The 22,618-nt window shown below is 39.3% G+C and overlaps 1 protein-coding gene across 4 annotated transcripts in view; it reads left to right on the top strand.

Annotated features, from left to right (window-relative positions):
- Nucleotides 1-22,618, top strand: part of ZFYVE26 (zinc finger FYVE-type containing 26) — a 71,184-nt gene that overhangs the window by 41,075 nt on the left and 7,491 nt on the right. For 3 of the 4 annotated variants that reach the window (XM_089521698.1, XM_089521699.1, XM_089521700.1), the window contains 14 exons: nucleotides 2,515-2,691; nucleotides 2,829-3,075; nucleotides 4,114-4,212; nucleotides 8,103-8,260; nucleotides 8,442-8,611; nucleotides 10,445-10,476; nucleotides 11,276-11,412; nucleotides 12,157-12,377; nucleotides 14,554-14,701; nucleotides 15,716-15,925; nucleotides 17,383-17,601; nucleotides 19,085-19,282; nucleotides 21,370-21,572; nucleotides 21,914-22,055. In XM_089521698.1, coding sequence (XP_089377824.1) covers nucleotides 2,515-2,691; nucleotides 2,829-3,075; nucleotides 4,114-4,212; nucleotides 8,103-8,260; nucleotides 8,442-8,611; nucleotides 10,445-10,476; nucleotides 11,276-11,412; nucleotides 12,157-12,377; nucleotides 14,554-14,701; nucleotides 15,716-15,925; nucleotides 17,383-17,601; nucleotides 19,085-19,282; nucleotides 21,370-21,572; nucleotides 21,914-22,055 — 2,361 coding nt within the window. The remainder of the gene's footprint in view (nucleotides 1-2,514; nucleotides 2,692-2,828; nucleotides 3,076-4,113; nucleotides 4,213-8,102; nucleotides 8,261-8,441; nucleotides 8,612-10,444; nucleotides 10,477-11,275; nucleotides 11,413-12,156; nucleotides 12,378-14,553; nucleotides 14,702-15,715; nucleotides 15,926-17,382; nucleotides 17,602-19,084; nucleotides 19,283-21,369; nucleotides 21,573-21,913; nucleotides 22,056-22,618) is intronic. The other variant, XM_089521701.1, reaches the window with a different exon arrangement.

Consider the following 22,618-nt stretch of genomic DNA (forward strand, 5'->3'; position numbering starts at 1 on the left):
CTGGAGCTTGCATTCATTGTTCCGGGTCCTGTTCTCTGGAGCAGCAGAAAACAAGCTTGCTCCCTCCACAATATGACATCCCTTCAAATATTTAAACAGGGCTATCATATCACTCTTAACCTTCTCTTCTCCAGGCTAAACATCCCCAGCTCCCTAAGTCATTCCTCATAGGACATGGTTTCCAGGCCCTTCACCATTTTAGTTGCCCTCCTTTGGACACGCTCCAGTGTCTCAACATCCTTTTTGAATTGTGGTGCCCAGAATAAGACACAGTATTCCAGGTGGGGCCTGACCAAAGCAGAAAAGAGTGGCACTATTACATCTTCAGTTTGTCTGTGTACTTTGTTCCACTTCTAAGCAAAGTGCACAAGATAAGCATAGTGTTGAATCACAATAATATAACATTCTTCTTAGCATTTATCTTTTCATTTTGAGCACTGAGGAGCTGTCTTACAGTGAGTTCAAGCTATTGGTCCATCAGTCCCAAAATTATACAGGCTGGCAGTGGCTCATCAGGGTTTCAGGCAGGATTATCTTCTAGCCTTCCCTGGAGATTCCTACTATTATGTTCTGGTCTCCTGTCCAAGTACTAACCAAGCTTGGCTTTGCTGAGCTTCTTGCATCAGTCATGATTGGGTGTGTTCAGGATGATATCAAAGGAGGAGCATAGGAAGATAGGTATTATGCCTTACATCAGGCCTGAACATTGGCCAATCTAACTCTTTATTGCTTGTGAAACTCAGCAGCAGCTATCATGAGTTTCAGGCAGGCTTCTTTCCTAGGTTTAACATGTGTTCTGCCGCTGAGTCATGCCCACTCTTCACCTCCAGTAAGATTTGAATACCTTTAGTAGCCACTGAAGCATTTCAGCTTGCAGAACACTTTGTTAAGTTTTAAGCCTTTGTATGGACAATACTAGATAACAGGCATGATTTGGTTATTATTATGTATTAATACAATGTGTGAAATATAAATGTATGATTGTGGAAATAATCAATAAAGATATTTACATAAAAAAGTTTTAAGCCTTCGTATGTATTAAGACGTTTTAGGCTAGCCTCTGTCATTAATAGCACACATACAATGACAATAATGATATAACTTGATAGAAATACTGTTTCAGACTTTTGAGTAGTATTATTAGCAGCATTTAAAAGTTAAATCTATTTCGACATCTGTCAAGATATTTTTGTTCACTTTTTGTTTTGGCTGCCTCAGATGAAAATGCTACTCCTACTAACTACCGGTAGTGTTTAAAGTCTCTGGGGTGCTTCTGTCATACATCATTGAGATGAAGTGACCTGTTTCAGGTGGCATGATGAAGTGGCTGGTTGTGGGGTAGGGGGAGGATGGATGAAGGCAAGTACTCTTGCCTTGAGTGAGGCAATGTGATGTTATGGACTTTTGTGTCAAAAAAGTTGATGTGTCCATTAGGAAAGGTAAGGTAAATTGTGGTTATGTGTATAATGTATAGTATTTTTAGTACAGTGCGTGACCTGTTAGGAGGGGAGGAGTGTGTGGAATGTTGGGAGTAACTAGTGATGGACTGAATGTTTGGATGGGATGTGTAGGACAGTGAGAGTGAGAGATAAGCATATTAGAGTTACTCAAGAGGAAAGTGAGGGATTTAGTTAGATTCAAGGAAGTTACTATATATACTCAGCTATAAATTGACCTCATGTATGAGTCGAAGTCAGGTTTTGGGGTCAAAATTACAGATTTTGCCTGACCCGTAGATAGGTTGAGGGTAAAACTTGGAGGCTTCTTTAGTGTGTGTATGTGTGTCATTCAAACTTTTTGCTTCATCGTTTCAGCTTTCAGACGTGTGGGTGGGAGAGGAACTCTTAAACAAACAGCAATATTAATCAGTAACCCAGGACTTTTTCTACTTGGCTCCAGAGAGAAATAAACTCCTCTCTCCACTGCATGGGAAAATCTGAAAGAGCTGCTATTGCATTACCATAGTGACCCATAAATAGGTCCATCTGGGATTTTAGATATAAAATTTTGGGCATAAATTTGTAAACTTATAGATGCGTGTATATGGTAACTACATTCAGCTAGGATTATGATGATGAGATAGGGAAAGAGTTAATAGACTCAATTAGAATTTAGATGTATTAAAAAGTAATATTTAACTGTGTGTTGTACTTCTGTTTAATAAAATTATATTTGTATTAATATATCTGTGCCTCTGGGAACACAACAGTAGTGCTATTGGCTGAGTTCAGACATGTGGGGTTTGTGTTGGCAACAGGGGTTGAAGAGGTCCGTGTCTATAGAATAAAGAGTCTCACCCACAAATAACTAACAAAACTAAAAGGTTCCCACAAGTAGTATTGGCAGCAGTGTGACAAGTGGAATTCCCCACATTTGGTGGTAGAGATGGAATCAGTTGCCATCCTCACAGGCAATCAGACTTTTCACTGTGGGTGGGTGGGGGGAGAGGTAGCTTTAGATGACAAATTTTTTGGGGGGGTGAATGAAGTATATGTGTGTTTACTTTCTTTGTAGCTCTTGCAGCGGATAGAGGATCCAGACATTCAACTTGTCATAAGTGAACAGTGTCTTGATAAACATCCCAGCTTGGCAGCTTCTCATTTCCTTGCAGATTATCTTACAACATACTTCTACAAGCACCTAACAGTTATGCGCCATAATGAAATTCAGGCCCTTTATGTGGGATCGAAGGTAAGCAAAAAGTCTTGCAGTTCCCAAGAATGTGTCACAAGACTACTATTCTCAGCTATATTATTTTAAAGTCTTTTTCTTTTCATGTAATAGTAATTTTTAATTTTAAAAAATGAATTTTCTGTTCACTTTCCAAGGTATTATTAACTCTTCCTGAGCCTTACCGTGCTAACTACTCCCACCTGTCCTGCAAACCGCTGCTCATGTTGGAACAGCTCTTGATGAATCTGAAAGTGGATTGGGCAGCTGTGGCTGTACAGACACTTCACCAGCTCTTGGTTGGACAAGAGATAGGTTTCACCATAGAAGATATTGATGCTTTGCTTTCCAAGTATGCTGGGAAGGCTCTTGATTTTCCTTTCTCACTAAAAGAGAAGAGATCAGGTAACTGCATTTTGGAAGTCTCCAGTCAGCAAAGGTGGTCATCTGCTCATTATCCAAATAGCACAAGAGATTGGAAATACAGATGACTACCATCATTCACACAATCTTATGTGTTATGGGGTGTTCAACTGAAACAAGTATGGGGCTAGTTTTTGCCTCCATGTGGCCCACAATTGCCCATTGTCCCTGTAACCTAAAATTGACTGGAAATCTGCTTCCAGTTGACACTTCCAGATTTTTTGGCCAGTTTCAGATTCTGTAAGGTTCAGGGGGTAGGTTGATCTTACTTAATGCATCTCCAGATGGCATTTGGGAGCATTTTATGGAACTTTTTTTGCTATTTTTAAAATGTGAAGTGAGGAAGTTGAGGCTTGCACAAAAACCAGTGTGGAGGAACTTAATGAAGTCACAGGCCATAGTTTCCCCATCCCAGATCATGAGACCATGGCTGGTAGCTCATGGCTTGGCTTAGAAGCCCCTGTGTTTTGTTTTGTTTTTGTTCTCATTCTAACAAAGTAGTTTATCTTCACAACATAAAATGCTATTGCTACTACTACTAGCTGGGTAATGGTACTACTTTTATTAATAATCTCAAGTTCTACCACTTTTGTTAGCAGTAGTAATAGCAACTGTATTCAGAAAGACAGGTGCAATTAACCAAAAGCTTGTTTACCTTCAGTTTGGTTTAGTGAGTTCAGCTTTGGTGTATTTTTAAAATGGAGAACATAGTAAAAAATTGTAGGAAAACCAGCATTAAAGGCTAAGTACTGTATATTTAAAATTCTGAATATCAAGACTTCTTTCTACTACTTAGATACAAAACATGAACCTTACACTTAATGCACAGGGAGACAAGTTAATAAACTTTTTATGGTATGGCAAAACCTGTACAAAATTTGGAGGTGTTTGTATTCCATGAACTAATCCAGTTTTGGACCAATGACTTTATAAACTATTGCAGGAGGATTACATGTATTTTTATTTGTACAGAGAAAAATGGTTAACCAGTATTTTAACTGTTCCTTTTTCTTGTCTTAGACTCTATGATTCAGATTCCAGAGAGTCTGTACCGAGGATCTGAATCTGACACCTTGTCCAAATCAGAATCAACAGATCAATTTCCAACCAGTTTTCCTGGTGAGAGAAAAAAGTCTAATATCCAGGCTCTACTAGAATGTCTGGGATTTTATATCAGTCTTTCCGCTTGGTGTTATCTCTTCATGCAATGTTGAAAAATGCATTTTAGATAGTCTACTTACTTTTAGCATAAAAAGGAGGAGAGGAGGGGGAGGAGGGAATGTGGCAGCACCTTTAAGACAAACTGGTTTTTTATTTTTGCATGAGTGTTCAATGATACAAACCCACTTCTTCAGGCACCATATAAAGTGATATTCAGGCCTCAGGAAATAAAGCATATTTATAAAGTTGTGGGATTGGACTGGAATGTGGTAGGATCCAAAGAGATGCAAATCATGCTCTTTGCCCTAAATTTTCAAAGGGCTGGGTGAAATGATACAGTTCTTTTAGATCTTTTCAGTAATCAGTTAGTGTTGATGTATGAAAACAAGACATTGCACAAAGAATGTGATTCGAGGCTTCTTTTGGCTAGGGTCAAAAAGATCAGCTGACCAGGAAATAAGTATCCAAATTGCTTTACTAAGAACATTTTAGATAAAGTGATTTATGATGCTTCTAGACTGTAGAAAGAATGCAATTTGACACCACTTTAAATGCTGTAGCTCCATCCTGTGGAGTGCTGAGTTTTGTAGTTCTACTAGGTCTTTAGCCTTCTCTACGCAAGAGTGCTGGTGCCTCACAAAACTACAAATCTTAGGATTCTGTAGGATGGAGCCATGCCAGTTAAAGTGGTGTCAAACTGCATTATTTCTATAGTGTAGATGAATCATTAGATTTATTGCTCAAGTACCCCTTTCTCTGTTCTTACTATATTTTGTGCTTTTCTTCTAATACTGGAGACTATTCAGGATTTTTTAAAATTTAGTTCCGAATCTTATAGTTAGTTCTAAACAGAGTAGATCTATTCAGTTGGTGGGGTTTATATAAGTAACAATGGACGTGGTGGCTCAGGAGTTAAGATGCTGACTTTGATGACTGCAAGATCAGCAGGTTGGAAGTTTGAGGCCCAGGCACTGCGTGACAGAGTGAACTCCCATCACTACTCTCAGCTTCTGCAAACTTAGCAGTTTGAAAGCATGTAAAAGAACAACTAGATAAATAGGTACCACTTCAGTGGGAAGGTAACAGTGTTCTATGCAGTCATGCTGTCCACACGATCACAGAGTTGTCTTTGTCGGGTTAGTAACAGATGAGCGCCACCCCCTACAGTTGGTCACAATGAGACAATCTTGTACCTTTACCTTTATATAATTTTTACAATTGATTCAATTGGTCTGCTTTAGTAGCCTTTGCTTCAAGTATGACAAACAGCACTAAAGATAGCACACATCAAATTTTAAGAATAAAATACATTATATTTTAACATAACCTTTGGCAAAACAGACAGTCACACTAAATTGACAACGCTTAACTGATATGCTGTTTTAGTTAGTGTGCTTTAGTTATGCTAAGGAATCTTGCTATTCCCACCTTCATCCCAAATTCCTGGAATACACTAAAGAACTACTTCAGTATTAATCCACATAAGTGGAGAGTGAATCTGTGCTGTTCAGTCTCTCCTACTAAGGTCCCATAACGTATATATATTGTACGCCACTGGCAGGTTTTATTATTCTTATCGATTTTATCCCTTCTATGTACAGCGCTGTGCAAATGTATAGCACTTTATAAATAAAATATAATAATAAATAATAATAATGTTGGAAAACCTGACATTTAAACAGAGAGTATAAATATCTGGAGGGGGAAGGCTGTTTGCATGAGACTGTCTACATATACCCCCCCCCCTCGAGTTTGCATTCCACACTGGAAACTGGGAGAAGGAGCAAGACTCACATTCATGATAGTGGGGCAAGGTTCTGTGGTATGGCACCAGTCTCCACTTCTGTGTGAATGTAACTGAGGGCCCGAACAGACAGGCCAAAATAAAGCTGCTTCGGGTCACTTTGGAGGTATGCTGTTTAACTGAGACATGCATCTTAAGAGGCCAGAAGCTGTGCCAAAGCTGTGCTCCAGTCCTTAGGATTTGAGCATGGCTTTGGTGCAGCTTCCAGCCTCTTAGGATGCATGCATCATTTAAACAGCATAGCTCCAAAGTGACTCGAAGCAGCTTTATTTTGGCCCATCTGTTCAGACCCTGAGTTTAATAACACCTGCTCTCAGGGAAAGCAAAGGCAAACCTCCTTTGAACAAATCTTGCCAAGAAAACCCCATAAAAGGTTCACTGTAGGGCTACCATAAGTAGGAAACAATTTGAAGGCATACAACAACAACACCAACAACCTTTAGAACCAGTGTGGCATAGTGGTTTGAGTATTAGACTACAACTCTGGAGACCAGGGTTCGATTCCCAGCTTGTCTATGAAACCCACTGGGTGAGCATGGGATCTCTCCAAGCTCACCCAGTGCATTGGGGAGGTCCCATGTTCTGAGACTCAGTGGAAGGCAATGGAAAACCTCCTCTGAATAAATCTTGCAAAGAAAACCCAACAGCAGATTCAGGTTCACCTCAGGATTGCCATAAATCAGTAACAACTTGAAAGCACACAACAACAACAACATGTCTTCCACCTTCATTTGACCATATTGGTAGTACATTCCAGTGAACTCTTTATAAAATTGCAATCTCAACTATAGTTTGAAACCTGGTGCCAACTGTTTTTTGAAGTTTCTTAATTCTTATGTTCAACAGATTCCAGAGTAGGTTGATGTGAAGATCCTATTCTCTAGAAAGTGAGCTTCTCAGAGAACATAGAATTGCCCAGAGGCATGAAACTTCTAGAAATATTAAGGCCATGGGAGGAAAAGGTTTCCAAATACAGTCATTTGAAAATTTTCACAAAAATGGAGAAAATGCAATATTAACACTCTTTACACATTGAAAATCAATTTGTTAATGTAGAGCTGTACTGCATTTTATGCATAACATGATTTGGCATAGCATTATTATATTTGTTACAGTACGGTTCATTCAGAAAATAATTACAGGTTAAATTTTATCTGTTTAAATAGTATTTATTTATTATTTTTTACAAATGGAGCTATAATATCCTGGACTTTAAGGAACAGTGGAGCTTTAAGGAACATTTTTGGTTTTGAAATTTTATGAAAATCAAGCAAAAAAACCAAAACAAACCCAAACAAATAAAGAAACTAGCAAGAACAGATGAAACCATTAACATTAGTAAAACGAAATTACTTTGTCTGCTCAAATTCTGCATAGTGTCAAAGCAGACATAATGCACTCATTTTCACAATATGAATTGAGAAAATGGAAACCAAGACCAGGAACTGCAATGATCCGATAATGCATGGCATTGCTTCCCAAACTATCTAATGTGTGGCGACTGGCTTTCTCCCCCAATGTGGCAGAGATCAGTAAGATATTTGTACCCATTAGCTGCAACTATTTTTTTTCTCTTTTTTGGAAACTCACTGCAGACTGGCAGCTTGTGGCTTGCATATTGGCACTTGCCAATAGACTCCCACTTTCAGTAGCACTCTTGTATGGTCTTGCATAAATGTTTGCCTGCTATAGTTCTTTTTAGAAATGATGTGGGAGAAATACACACACATACACACTTTCTTAAACATTTTATTTATCATTCTAAAAGAAAATATCCCACAATCCATAAAAAGCAAATCCCCCTTGGACCTTCACACTCCTAGAATAGCTCAATACCCTCCATCACTTCTGGTTCCTCCCAGCAAGATCTTTGAAGTACGGTAATTGTGTGTAAGAAGTAGTCATTCTGGGAAAGGTACTCTTGTAGATGACCTTAACAAATATTTCTGTGGTTTGGATAACATAAATTACCACACTTTTATAATGGGTTAGCAATAATTGCGTTATCTAGTGGATTTGCCTTTTCTCTTCTTTATTTGCCAAGATACAACACGTTCTTCCAGCCCAGGAGAGAGAAACCAGCAGCAAACTGTCTTTCCCCAAGAGTTTGTGCCACCAGATAAGCCCCCACCAAAACAGCAGTGGATTCCAGATGAAACTGAAGACACATGCATGGTTTGCAAAACTGAACGTTTTTCTATGGTAAGGGAATAAAGGACCACACTGGGGCTTGTGACAGGAGCTTTTGAATATGTTTTTGACCAGTAGCCTAGGAGCAGATTTTGCCAATCATATCTTGGAAGATATTCAAAGTTGAGGTTTCTTGAATAGTCTAAATGGTAATTACTGAAATATTGTTCACTGCTTCTCCTCTGTGTCTCAGTTTAATCGACGACATCACTGCAGACGTTGTGGGAGGCTGGTGTGCAGTTCCTGTTCTACCAACAAAATGGTGGTGGAAGCTTGCAGGGAAAACCCAGCTCGTGTTTGTGATCAGTGCTATGCTTATTACAACAAGGAATGTTCTACAGTGTTGCTCCATGATCAAGAAATGTATGTATATCTGGAGGAGTGATATGACATCTGAAAGTGATGTCATATCACTACTACCTGCCATTTTCCGATTTGCATGCGTGTGTGTGATTTCACTTATTTCCTAGGGCTGCATTTTTCCAATGCTATTCTAATTATAAGACATTCACTATTACTTTGGCCATGCTTCTTTCAGAGTATTCCTTCCATAACGCCATTGATTTACATGTGGACTAGCCTATTTGTGATCCTCCTTTTTCTCATCTTTGAGGGGATCAATTCATTCCCTCAACAGCAGATTCAGGGAAGCAGTTGCACCGATGAAACTGGAGTGGAAATTATTGAAGAATGTGGCAGGACAGGAGAACAATGACTTTGAGGTTCTTGGGAGGACGTGGGTCATTTTGTAGAACCCGTCTGAAGGGGATGTATTTATGTATTTATTTATTCAACATATTTGTGTTCCACTTGTCTTTAGAGTAACTCAAGGCAGCTAACACAGGTAAACTCACAACTAACTAAAAAAAAAATGCTGATAAATTTGTGCTACAACAGCAGAAAATAAAAACAGAGGATAAGTAAAAATTATACAATAATAGTGTCACAGTTAATCTTTCCTAGGTTTTATTCTAGACTTTAAAAGAACTGTCCAAGATGTAGAAACTTATTGTTAAAATCTAGCCTCTGCCTAATGACCTCCAAGGAAGGAGTCGCCAGCACTCTCCGAGAGAATTTTTCCACTGTCAAACAGCCCTGACTGTCAGGAAGTTTCTCCTAATGTTTAGGTGGAATCTCTTTTCCTGTAGCTTGCATCCATTGCTCCGGGTCCTAGTCTCCGGAGCAGCAGAAAACAAGCTTGCTCCCTCCTCAATATGACATCCTTTCAAGTATTTAAACAGGGCTATCATATCACCTCTTAACCTTCTCTTCTCCAGGCTAAACATCCCCAGCTCCCTAAGTCATTCTTCATAGGACATGTTTTCCAGACCCTTCACCATTTTAGTCGCCCCCCCCCCCCCCCCCCTTTGGACAAGCTCCAGTTTCTCAACATCCTTTTTGAATTGTGGTGCCCAGAACTGGACACAATATTCCAGGTGGGGCCTGACAAAAGCAGAATACTGTGACACGATTACTTCTCTTGATGTAGAGACTATACCTTTATTGATGCAGCCTAAAATTGTATTGGCCTTTTTGGCTGCCTCATCACACTGTTGACTCATGTTCAATTTGTGGTCCACTTGCACTCCTAGATCCCTTTCACATGTAGTTTCATTCATCCAGGTGTCCCCCATCCTATATCTGTGCATTTCATTTTTCTGCCCTAAGTGCAGTACCTTACATTTCTCAGTGGTGAATTTCATTTTCTTAGCTTTGGCTCAGCTTTCTAGTCTATTCAGGTCATTTTGAATTTTGATCCTGTCCTCTGGAGTATTAGCTATTTTTCCTAATTTGGTGTCATCTGCAAATTTGATATGTATGCCCCCAACTCTGTCATCCAAGTCATTGATAAAGATGTTGAATAGCACTAGGCCCAGGACAGAGTCCTGTGGGACTCCACTGGTCACCTCTCTCCAGGATGAAAAGGAGCCATTGTTGAGCACCCTTGGGGTTCAGCCGGTCAACCAATTACAAATCCAGTTTTTGCTACCAGTTTCACATTTAGGATTATTATTTAGGTTATGGGACTGTGGGAAGGGAGAGTTGCATGCATGTTCTAAAAGGACATGTTGGGAGTAAGAAAAGTAACTAGCTGTTATTAACAAGCATGAAAATGTTTGCTACAGCCAATGCTTCTAAATGAACTTTTCCAGGCCTTTTAGAATGAGTATGAAGCATTGTTTTCTTTTCTTATAGCTCAAAAGAGGAGGCTCCAGATCAAGAAGAAGGTGAGGAGAACTGTATTCTCTTGGCATATCATGGGGCTGAGTTCCCAAATTTCCATCTTTTATTTTTTTATGTGTGTTTGTGAGCAGCATAGAAAGGGTAACTCAAAAGACCAACAGATCTATTGTGGCATGAGTTTTTTTCCCTTGTGTTGGTGTAAGACCAACACTTACTTTCCTGTCCAATAATAGATGAAAATGCTTGGTGTGACTGCAAGCTTAAGAAGCTAAGATGTACTTCTGTAGGCATGGGTAAATGGCCTCTTAGATTGGATATCCTATTTACACTTGTAAATAGCCCACTTACCTGGTAAAGATTATAATGTTTATAAAGGTTTTGAGGCAATTAGCAATAAAACAAAAAAGTCATAATAAAATCACTATGATAAGAATAGCAGCAAATAGCAAATGGATCATAAGATTTATTACATTAACAAATTAGGAACCAGAAAAAACAAAAACCTTAGGTTTTATGTCCTCTTTAATAGTCTCACTGTGGGATGTAAAGTTAAATGGTGAATTGGGATCTTTAAAGTCAATATCTCATTGCAACAAGTGAAAAAATATGCAAGAAAGGATTAAAGAATATTAGTACTCTAGATCTTTTAGACTTCAACTCCCAGAAACCCCAGCAGCGTAGCCAGTGTTACAGGGTTGTACAGTTGTAGTCCAGAACATCTGAAGGACTAAAAGTTCCTCACCCCTGGTCTAATATTTGTTCTTTCCCATACTTTTCTCCCATACAAAACTAATGAGTTGTTTTTGAAATGTGGCTTGTTTAACTTAATTTTTCTGTTTACAGCCGCAATTTCCTCTGATAATGAGTGTTCAGATTTCTCTGGAGTTGTCCAAATATCAAAGATGGCAGACCTTGAGTGGCTTCTTTCTTTGAGGGAAGAAGAGAATGAAATTGTACGCAGTGAGTTTTATTACGAGCAGGTAAGTTCATGTTAATAATTTAATATAAATTTTTAAAGTAGGAAGCAGGCTGCTTTATGGTACAGGAGAAGCAGAAGGAGAAGGGAGGGTACAGGGCAGTAGGGAAGAATAAAAAAGTTGTTGTGGAGGGGGATATCTGGAAGAAGGGAAGGAGAAGAAATCCATGTGATATTCCTGAACTGACAGCTCTCTCTTTACCATTCAGGGAGACTTTACCTTAGTAGGACTTTCCATCATAGGCACAGAACTTCTGCTCCTCTTGTCACTTTGTCATCAGCATCTAGTCATCAGCAATAGTGAAATCAGGGCAGGGGGAATTCTGGGGCTGGATTGGAGAAACTGGAAAGGTACCCCAGATGTGATGTACCACTTTGCCTGTCTGTGCTTCCTTTCCCCAAATTTCCTTCTTGCTAGTGTAAGCGTAGCAGTGCTTTAGATTGTTCTTTCCACCACCATCATCTTCTTTTGTTTCCTTCACTGAAGTTTCTTAATTAAGTAGCTTAGTGCTACCTGGAGTCTCAGCAAATTGCATGTAAAGCTGTTAATGTTCACGCAGTGGCTGTGCAGGAATGAAATGGGAAAATTAACTCCTCAATTCTACCTCTTTTTATTATTCTAGAAGAGCATACAGTTCTGTGATTGTCTTCTTGTGCTTGTCCCCTTGACTTATATTAATTGGAGTTCCTTATTTCTTCCCTATTTCAGTGGAGTTATATGACTTTGTTTTCTTCTTCTGTTTTCCAGGCTCCCAGTGCATCCTTGTGTATTGCCATCTTCAATCTGCACTCAGACAGCATAGCTTGTGGTCACAAGTTGATAGAGCACTGTTGCAAACTGTCCCGAGGCCTGACAAATCCTGAAGTGGATGCTGGTCTTCTCACTGAGATCATGAAACAGCTGCTTTTCAGTGCCAAAATGATGTTTGTAAAAGCTGGCAGGAGTCAAGATTTAGCTCTTTGTGACAGGTATATTACCAGTGGTCCTCCTGAGATGTCTTTGTGTCAGCCTTTTCAACATGGCACCATCCAGATGATGTCATTGGCCATGGGGTCTGGGGAATGATAGGAGTAGCAGCCAAGTGCATTTAGAGGGTCTCAGGTTGGGCAAAACTGCTTAAGATGTGTAATCTCTGTGCTAATGCTGTTTGTGTGCTGTTAGTAGCTGCATGATTATTTGTTTCTGCCAAATATGTGGCACATTTGGATGTGCCATGGTGGATGGCTATGTCATGGCCAATCATTTAAGAATAGTGCATCTCTTCTGTATCTGAGATTCAACCCATTTCTTTGTTGTGTCACAACTGTACAGTTTCATCATGTTTTCATAAATGGTGTTAGCTAGCAGCTAATTTGTGTGGTGCAGCTATTCTGACCATTTAGGTTATCTTGTACTTATACAGCATAATGCATATACAGATATACTGAACAGCAGTTACATTCCATTCTATATCTGACTTGAATATGGCCACTCATATGACTTTTAAGTAATACAGATTCAGCCTTGTGCTGGCATATTTTCCCTTCATTTATTGCAGAAAATTAGTGAGTACGTTGTCCTTTGTTGGAGTGGATGATGGGAGGAGGTACACTCAGCATTAGTTTCTACTAGTCTAAGGCTATTTCTGCATCAATGCAATTTCGTGTCCCATAAAGTCCTACATGGCTTGAGTATAGATTATTTGAAGGACCATATCTCCTTTTATGAACTCTAAGATTGTCCGGAGAAGCCTTCCTCTCTATCCCACTACCTTTTCTGGTTCGTTTGGTGGGAACAAAGGAGAAGGCCATCTCAGTGGCTGCTCCTCCTTAGAGGGCCAAGATGATCCCATTCTTACTATTCTTCTGTCAACAAGTCAAAACATTTTTATGTTGTCAAGGTTTTAGAAACTGACTGAGTGGGGTTTTAATGCTATGCAGTGCTGTTTTTAAGGCTTGTATATAGCCTTTTAATGAATTTTAATGTTTAAGCTTTAACTTTATGAATTGTTCAATTGGTTTTGATGTCTTATACTTTAAAAAAAAGTTTTTGTAATGTTTTTAATTTGTATTGCTTTAAATATATTGTTAGCTGCCTTGAGTCCCATTATCTGGAGAAAGGTAGGATATAAATGAATAAAATAACAATAAAACTAAATTTTTAACATGAAAATGGGCAAGACACATCACACAGCCCTGAAACATTTTGTACTGTCCTTTGTATTTTTAGATTTTCTGCTTTGCACACAGATTACTTGTAAGTAAGCAGCCAGGTTTGCTTTGTCATGTGGCAATTTAGAGTAGATTTAATGTAAATCTACTGACAGTGAAGCAACCCGTGTTCAGCTGATCTCATTGCAATTACTGTATATACTCATATATAAGTATAGAAATTTTAGTCAAAAATTGACTCCAAAAAACTTAGTCAACTTATCCATGTATCAATGTAAGTTCAGTACTTTAATTCTTATTGAAAAAGGAACCATCCCCTGGGGAAAGGCAAGAATCTAAACTGTCCTGGCAACCCTGACCCCTCTGCTCTCATCAATCCAGCCTTTAGTGTGAGCACATTTATGCCTACTGGTATTTTGTAAGTTCTTTGACATTGTTTTCTTTAGCTTCATCCTTTTGATCCTTTGTTACATACTGCTAGGTTTTACCTTTGAGTTATCCATGAGTCATATTAAAATCCCTAATTTTGGCTCCAAAACCTGCCCTAGACTTGAGTGCTTTATGCATCTGATTCAATGGACTCACTTCATGGAAAGTTATAACATCATATATTTGTTATCTTTTAAGAAGCTTTAAACTCTATGGGTACATTCACACTCTTTCACTAAACTTTCTATAATTGATTATTTAAAGGAGAAGCTGTCATAAGAGAAACTGTTAAACCGAGAAGATGGATTTGCATTTAAAATGTATGCTGCATATGATTATATACAGACACACGTACATATGAGTGCACCCTATATTCCACATGCCTTACTATGGATTTTGATTAGCTTTTTGACTTGTATATCCAGGAGGCAAAATCTGGTCTTGTGCATCCTCTGTGAAAATGTTGGATCGGGCACTGAAATACCTACATAATGACTGTGCTAAATTTTTCACATGTGAATCTGAGACACATCTATCTTATATATTGTTTTAACTCTGCCAACAGTTACATCAGCAAAGTGGATGTGTTGAATATTTTAGTAGTTGCTGCATATCGCCATGTACCATCTTTGGATCAGATCCTGCAGCCTGCAGCAGTCACGAGGCTAAGGAATCGACTTTTGGAAGCTGAATACTATCAACTAGCAGTGGAGGTAAGGCACACAGGGAGATGTGGATGTGAGGTGGAGTCATAGACTCCTTAAAATATTATTCTTTTGTCTAACTGGAAATAACATTTGAGGGAAAGAGGTTAGCAAAGGCTGATAAGTAGAGTGAACCACACCATGCCAATGTTAATCTAATTTATTTTTATTAGAAGTGAATATTAGAAGTGACTTTATATTAGGTTAAAGAATTGGCCCATCTAGACTTGCCATTAAATGTGAATCCCCTTCCTGCTTTGTGTCTGGGTATTTCCCTCCTAAAGGATATCAAACCAAGATGAAATATGTCCAGTGGCATCCTCTGTTTTATGTAAAGCATTGATGAGCAACTTCATGCCTGTGATGTTTTTGCAATCACTACATAACATAGAGTGATGTAGTGGTTTGAATGTTTGACCGTGACTAAACCAATATAGTGTAGTGGTTTGAATGTTGGCCTAGGACTTTGGGAGACCAAGATTCACATCCCTTCTTGGCCATAGAAACCCACTGGGTGACCTTGGGAAAGTCACATTCTCTTTGCCTCAGAGAGAGGCAAAGGCAAGCCCCCTCTGAACAAATCTTGCCAAGAAAAATCGTTAGGGTTGACTTAGGTCAGAAATGACTTGAAGGCACACAACAACAAAAGCAACCATGTCCTACTGACCCTTCTGAAAGCATGGGTGCAACCATGCACCCTTTTCTCTGAACAGAATAATTGGGATACTTAAAATTGTGGCAGGTTTTCAGCCATGGCAGGAGGGTGTAAATGGGATTATGGGGAAGGGGAGAGAGATATAGTGCCATCTCCTCCAACCCTTTGAAGATGCTCATCCATGATATAAAAGAAAATAGTTTTACTTTCTTCAATTTTAAGATAATCATCTGGTACATTTGGTAATGGAGACTTCCCAAGGACTGTTGCATTTGAGTACACAGTCACCTTATTTTCTTTCAGAGAGCAAAGATGGCCAATTAAAATTATCTGTCTTTATTTTTTATGACTTCTAATCTTGCCTTTAGGTTTCAACAAAGACTGGTCTTGATCCAGCTGGAGCATGGCATGCGTGGGGAATGGCTTGCCTTAAAGCTAGCAACCTGACTGCTGCCAGAGAAAAATTCAGCCGATGCCTGAAACCCCCACTTGATTTGAATCAACTAAATTTGGGCTCAAGGCTGGTCCAAGATGTGATACAGTACCTGGAATCCACAGTAAAACCCATTCTGTCTGTGGTAGGAATCTAGTCTTCACTTTTTCATCAGATAGTCTTCATGGGGTGGTTGGACTGGGTTCAGACTACAGCTAATGCTACAGGGTGGCTCCTTAAAAATTCCCAATGTGATGGTAAAATCACTGTTACTGCACTCCTGCTCATAATTTCTAGCAAGTGGGGAACATTCTGTGTTATTTGAATAAGTAATTAATATGAGGCCAGGTTAATCTCTGAGATTATCTATGAAAATATAAACCTACCTGAATTTAGACTGGCATCTGAGGCACTGTTATTAATTAATTTAATTGCCTCTCTTCCCTGTTAGTCAGATATTGATTTAATTAATTAATTAAAGTCTGACTGGCAAGATAAAAGCAAGATCTTTTGAGTGTTATTTCCATGATTATGAAGCTCACTCCCTGTACCACATGAAACTCCTTCCCTCATGATTTTTGGGGTTTTGCATGCTTGGAAGACAAGGTTTTAGAAGACCTTTCAACTGCTCTTTAAAAATTTAACTTCCATTTTAAAGAGCAGATGTTTTCTTTTATTGTATTATTTGTTACCTTGATTTTTTTTTTATTTGAAATGGTATTCATACCAGCCTGCTGTAAATCACTTTGGGAAAGCTTTTGACTTTGACATAAAGCAGTGCCTGAATAAATAGGTATTTTAAAATGAGAGGCTTAATAATAAGAGCTAAATGCTTGCCACTTACAGGTTTCTGTACTTGTTACAAGAGCAACTTTATTATTTAGGGAGGCAATGAATAAAATATTACCTCATGCTTTTCCAGTCTTGTAAATAAGTCTACAAACATTACCAACCTGCAAAAGGGTTTAAGGTGCTATGAGAGGAGATTTGAAGAGCTGAGTTTTTCATGCAGCTTGCTATTTTTCTATCCTAGCCATACAGGGTACTGCCTTCCCCTTTGTGCTGGCCCACTTATCCTCTATGCTGGGCAGACAGGACAGCAGTTTTTTATGCAGTTGTATAGACTTATATATTGTTACTATACTAGTACTGACATGCAAGACTGTGTTTATCTTTCTAAAGTAAGAAGGGATCTGGAACCTCTCTAAGGCTGGCATGAAATCATACAGGCCTTTCTGGAATATTTGTGAGTTCTGTGGTATTAATTGTGTGGTTAAAGCCTATAGACAACAACCATTTCTTTCCACATTGTTTACATCTGCAGTATGGATTAGATCTAGAGTGCCCTTTCTCTTTATGGAAAGGAGAGATGCAGATCCAATGAAACCTCCTGGTAGAGGTGAAGGGGAGAGATTTCCCTTTGCAGCCATATTGTTCAAAGCTGAAGGATCACCTGTTCCTCTAGAGCAGCTTTTCTGGGTGTTGCAGGGCGAAAGAAAGAAAGAATTGGTGCAAATTGCCCCTTTCCCCTAATTCCAGCAGGTGTATCTGGTGAGTAGAATTCCAGCCAATCCAGTGACTTTTGATTCTCTATCTTAATAGCAGGATGATGACTACTTTGCTACTTTAAAAGAACTGGAAGCAACACTGAGGACACGAAGCCTGTCTCTGGAGATGACGCCTGAAGGGAAAATTCAACATAACACCTACTATCAAGAGTGCCTCTTTTATTTACACAATTATGGTACCAATCTGGCAATCATTGGTTTTTATATGAGACATGATTGCATGAGAGAGGCACTACTGCATTTGTTAAATAAGGTAAGATACTTGGCATTTTCTGGCACCTAAGTAGGTATGTGTTTGTGAAACAGCTGTAAAGACTTAGAACATGGGTGGCAATTGTGGAAGGCTACCCCCCCAAGAGAGCTTGGACATTTGCACCCCTCATTCCTGCAATTATTTTAAAATTACCCCCCAAATACCATCTAGATTGCATGGGTGTAATTTTGCTATATTTGTAGGGACCCAGGGAATTTTAGGCCCAGGAAAGGCCTTTTTTAACAACAGGAGGTGAATCAAAGCCACTTTAAGTTCATCTCCTGTTTCAAGAAAGGCCTCTCTTGTGCATAAATTGGCCGGTGGCAGATATGATAGAAATGTCCTCTAACTCTTTAGAGGGCATCTGGGAGCAATTCCCTTTCCCATGGCTTTGAGGCCACACTTTATCCTGACTTAGAAGGTAGCCTAAAATGGAGCCTACACCTGTGTCCACATACACTGTGTATCCTCATGGGTTCTCTTGTCTGTGAACATTCTTCTCTTTTTCCCCTGTATCTTTTCTGCATATTAGTCCCTGGAGGAGGGACACCCACTGAAGTCAATAAAATTTTAGAAAATGTCTCTTCAAATGTTGTTTGACTACAGCTCCTACAATTATTCACTATTGGCTGTGCAAGCTAGGGCTGATGGAAGTCGAACAATTAGAGGGCCACATATTCATTGCTATTGCTTTATCATTTCTTTTTTGTGATCAAAACCTATATCTATTTCTGCAGCAGGAAACTAAGAGTTGGTAGTCTGTAACTCTCATCATCTCTTATTGTTGGTTCAACATTCTAGGGCTGAAGGGACTCTGAATTATTTCTTCTGCTTCAGCAATAGCTGTATAACCAGTCAGATTAGAAAGAAGGATGTCTGTAACTTGATGTCCCACTTGGGTATATCATGGGAATGTGTTGACATGTTAGGACAATTCGTTTCTGTAATATTATGAGGACCTTGATTTTTATTAGTTATTGGACTCATCCTCTACTATGGCAACCTTGCCCACTATTGTTGTGAGTAAATGTCTGAGAACAGTGTGTGTGCTTTGTTCTCCCTTGCCTCAGAGATTCTCTTTCAATGCCCCGTTCATAAAATGGCTAAGGCCTGGTTCAGACTTGTCCAAGCTGAGATATGTAGCATGAATTGAAGAGTACAAGAAGACACTTCACCTCCCGAAAATTTTATGACCCTACTGGAAAAGCAAACTGTTAGACAGATTTTCAGAGGACTTGAAGGGAAACCTTCTGTTGGACTAACTAGATTATCTAATATTCTCTTGATTTGGCAGTTTATTAATTTTGGCTGCTTGTTGCTTTCACATGCAATAATTTTTTTCTGCCTGATTGATGAACTAGGCAAATAGAAATCTGTTTACACATAGGAAACCTAAGTGTCCCAGTGTGATCTAGTGTAATATAGCTTGGCTGCTGCTTTGACAAAAGTAATGATATAAAGTTTAATTTCTCCCCTGCTTTAGGAGAGTCCACCGGAAGTATTTATTGAAGGAATCTTTGTCCTAAGTTATAAAAGTGGAAAACTTCACATGTTGGAAAACTTGCTGGAAACCATTGACCCTGGCTTGGAGAGCTGGGGTGTCTATCTCATTGCAGCTTGCAAACACTTGCAGAAAAAGAATTACTACCATATTTTGTATGAGCTGCAGCAATTTATGAAGGTAAGAGAAGTGACTTAATATACTACTGTGCTGTAAGTGTATGTGCTGTAAACGTTTGCAGAGACTTTCTACAATAATTTGCAGGTTTTCTGGATATGATCTATCGAGTTCTCAGCAGCAGGGTTGTATGTTTGGGAGAGTAAGTTCTGGTTTTTGTTTGGTTTTCTGTGGCGCGTTACAGACTGCCCAAAAGAGGCGCCTCCTTGGCGCCTCTCTTTGCTGCACAGCTGCGCCGCAGCATACAAATTGTGCAGTGCAGCAGCGCAGCAAAGAAGGAGCGCAAAAAAGCGGCTCCTTCTTGCGGCGCCGCAAAGCCCCAAAGACGGTGCTGTTACGTCGCAGCTGCGCAGCTCCGTCTGGAAGCTGCGCAGCTGCGACGTGACAGATACGTGCGCCTTATGTATGGTGCTGCGCAACTGCGGCGCATGCATGACGTGCTAGGGTTGCGGGGCGTGTGCATGCGCCGCCCCGAGGCAACCCTAGCACGTCATGGACGTGCTGCAAAGGGCCCGTCTGTAACGCGCCTGTGTAACTAAAAAAGTTCTCAGATGGTCTAGAAAATATTTTTTTCTTAAAAACAAAAGGAGAAAAAATAAACTGCAGCATAATAACATCTCCTAAGTGGTCAGGCATTCAGAAAGGAACTTTTCTATTGCAGTGAGCCAATTACATAATGTTTGACTATGCAGCAGGAAATTCCCTGTGGCGAATCTGGGCTGTACTATAAGTTTCCTGGAAGTACTGTTACTGGTTGAAAGTGAGTTTGAAGAGTCATTGGGTGTGACATGCAAGCCATTTTGCTAGCTGAGTAGAAGGCTCATTGACAGGTGACCAAGTCCTTTTAATTCGCTCCTATGCCCCTGGAAAGCTCCACTAGCACAGATCTTTTGCTGACAGTTCATGTTAGCTTTCTAATGATTTTTTAGATGCAGAGGAATTTCTGAACCAGAGCCTCATTTGAGATATTGCAATGCCATGACAGCCTGTCAGAATCTGCATGTTTCAGTCCACTCTTAATGTTTTAGAGGAGCAATCTGTCTCTTGAAGAAAGGAAACTGATAGAAAATAGAAGTTGTGGATTGGTCCATTGAAAAATGAATGTAAGGAATTTTGCTGTTGTTCCTTCTGAACCTTCAGTTGAGTTTACCAGTACCAGCTGGGAAGGCAATGTATTACTTCCTTCCCATCCTATAGGTACAGTGTTCTGCTGCTTCTTAAAAAGGGAACAAAGACTATTTAGCTTGATGGTTACACAAATACTGGTACTGGTCCAGGATCAAAACTAAGAGTAATCTACTGCTATTAGATTGGAAAAAATGTTTTACATGAGGAATTAATATCCATGTATTGTTTCATTGAGTTTGTAGCCTAAGAAAATCTAAACATGCAAATTCCTTGCATTAATATGTACAGCAAGTCTTTCTGGTACAGTGAAATACTTTCTGAAGAGCTGCTAAGAGGTTCATGACATTCAAGAGCTGTAGACATAAAATATGATAAACCACGGAGCCATGGATCCACTGTGATGTAGTGGTTTGAGTTGGTCTGAGACTTCAGGGTTTGAATCCCTGCTTAGGCATAGAAACCCATTAGATGACCTTGGGCAAGTCACTTTGTTGTGGGATAAGGGTGTGTGTGTGTGTGCAATGACAAGCCTCTGAATAAACCTTTCCAAGAAAATCCTTTGATAGCATCATTGAAGGAACAGACCACCAGAACAGACCACCAGCTGCAATAACAACAACAGGGAACTTTGAGAACCTTTGGGTATTGGTTAACTGGTACACATTGTCTGCTTGAAGTGGAAATAGCTAAATAAACCATGGAGCTTTATTCTGTGGCTCATTTCTTGTGTCATTCAAATGCAGTCACTTTCCCTCTTTGGGTTGTTCCCCATTCCAAAAAATAAGCCCCAGGTGTTTTTTATTTATTTCTCTGCCTTGTTGGAAAAGAAAAAAGTGAAAAAGAATGTGCCCATGTTTGGATGACATGCTAAACAAACCATGAGTATAGTTGCTTTGCCAGTCAAATCATAAGCAGTATGAAAGCTTAAAATAAAATGTTTAACATTTCCCCTCCACACCCAGGATCAAGTGCGTGCTGCTATGACCTGTATTAGATTTTTCACACACAAAGCAAAGACTTACACTGAACTGGGAGAAAGGCAGAAATGGCTTTTGAAGGTCAAGGATCACCTCAAAGTTTACCTACAGGAAGTTTCACGGAGTTCAGGAAGAAAAAAGTCTGCATGCAGTTTCCGTAAGAAAATGTCTGCGCCTGATGTGTCAAGGTAAAGGCAAAACACTGTTCGGCAATGGCTTTATCATTGTTCAGTGCATTGGCTAAATTGTCTCCAGATAGTTACATCACAACTTTTACTATAAAATTCAGTGATGTTATGCTTTGTTGAGATGTTAAAACAATTGGTTTCCCTTGGCTTTTATTGAATATCTTATGATAACATTGTCATACCTGGATAATTTTACACATATATTTGGAAGGGACCTTAAGGATAATCTATTCAAATCCCCTATCAGACAGTAATGCACAGCTAAAGCACTGCTTAGAGATGGCCATCCAACCTCTGTCTTATTCCTATCTTGATTGAACCTAATTTCTTTTTCCAATTAGACACATCAACACAGTTGAGCTTCAAATGGAAGTAACAAAATTCCTTCATCGATGTGAGAAACAGGGGGCCTCATCTGCAACTGTCTTTACAGTACCCACGCTCTTTGGGAACAATCAAATGAAGATGGAAGTTGCTTGCAAGGTACTGGACTCCGCTTAAATCATGGCATGGTTTTAAATATAAAATGAACAAGATTGGGTGTAGACTACAATGAAAGCATATAATTTTCTTTACCAACAGTAATTGTTCTGACTAGTCACATGTCATATTTGCTTTTCATCACTGATTGGGAAGGAGTATATGGAAGAAAGACTGGGAAGGACATGAAACTGAAACCGAAATGGTAGGATAGGGCATGTTGGTTTTTTTCTAAGGTAGTTGATCTTGTGGTTGGATCAGTTCTTGAAGAAATCATAACATCAGAAACCTATGGCTACAATCATAAATACACATTCCAGGAAGTAACCCCCTCAGAACTTTCAAAGACATAGCTGTGTTAGTCTGGATCAAGTACGCAAAGGGATCTTGTAGGACTTTTGAGACAGAGAAAGAAAGAAGTTGGATGCATAAGTTTTTGTAGATTTAAGTCCACTTTGTCAGATGCTTCTGAGGAAGTAGGCTTAAGTCTACAAAAGCCTATGCTATAAACTTCTTTTCCTCTCACATTCCCCTCAGAACATTGTAGAACTTACTTCAGAGTAAGC

Source organism: Sceloporus occidentalis, unplaced genomic scaffold (genome assembly GCF_023333645.1).
Source record: "Sceloporus occidentalis isolate IW3139 unplaced genomic scaffold, rSceOcc1.0.p SCAF_4, whole genome shotgun sequence".
In the NCBI taxonomy this organism is placed as follows: Eukaryota; Metazoa; Chordata; class Lepidosauria; order Squamata; family Phrynosomatidae; genus Sceloporus; species Sceloporus occidentalis.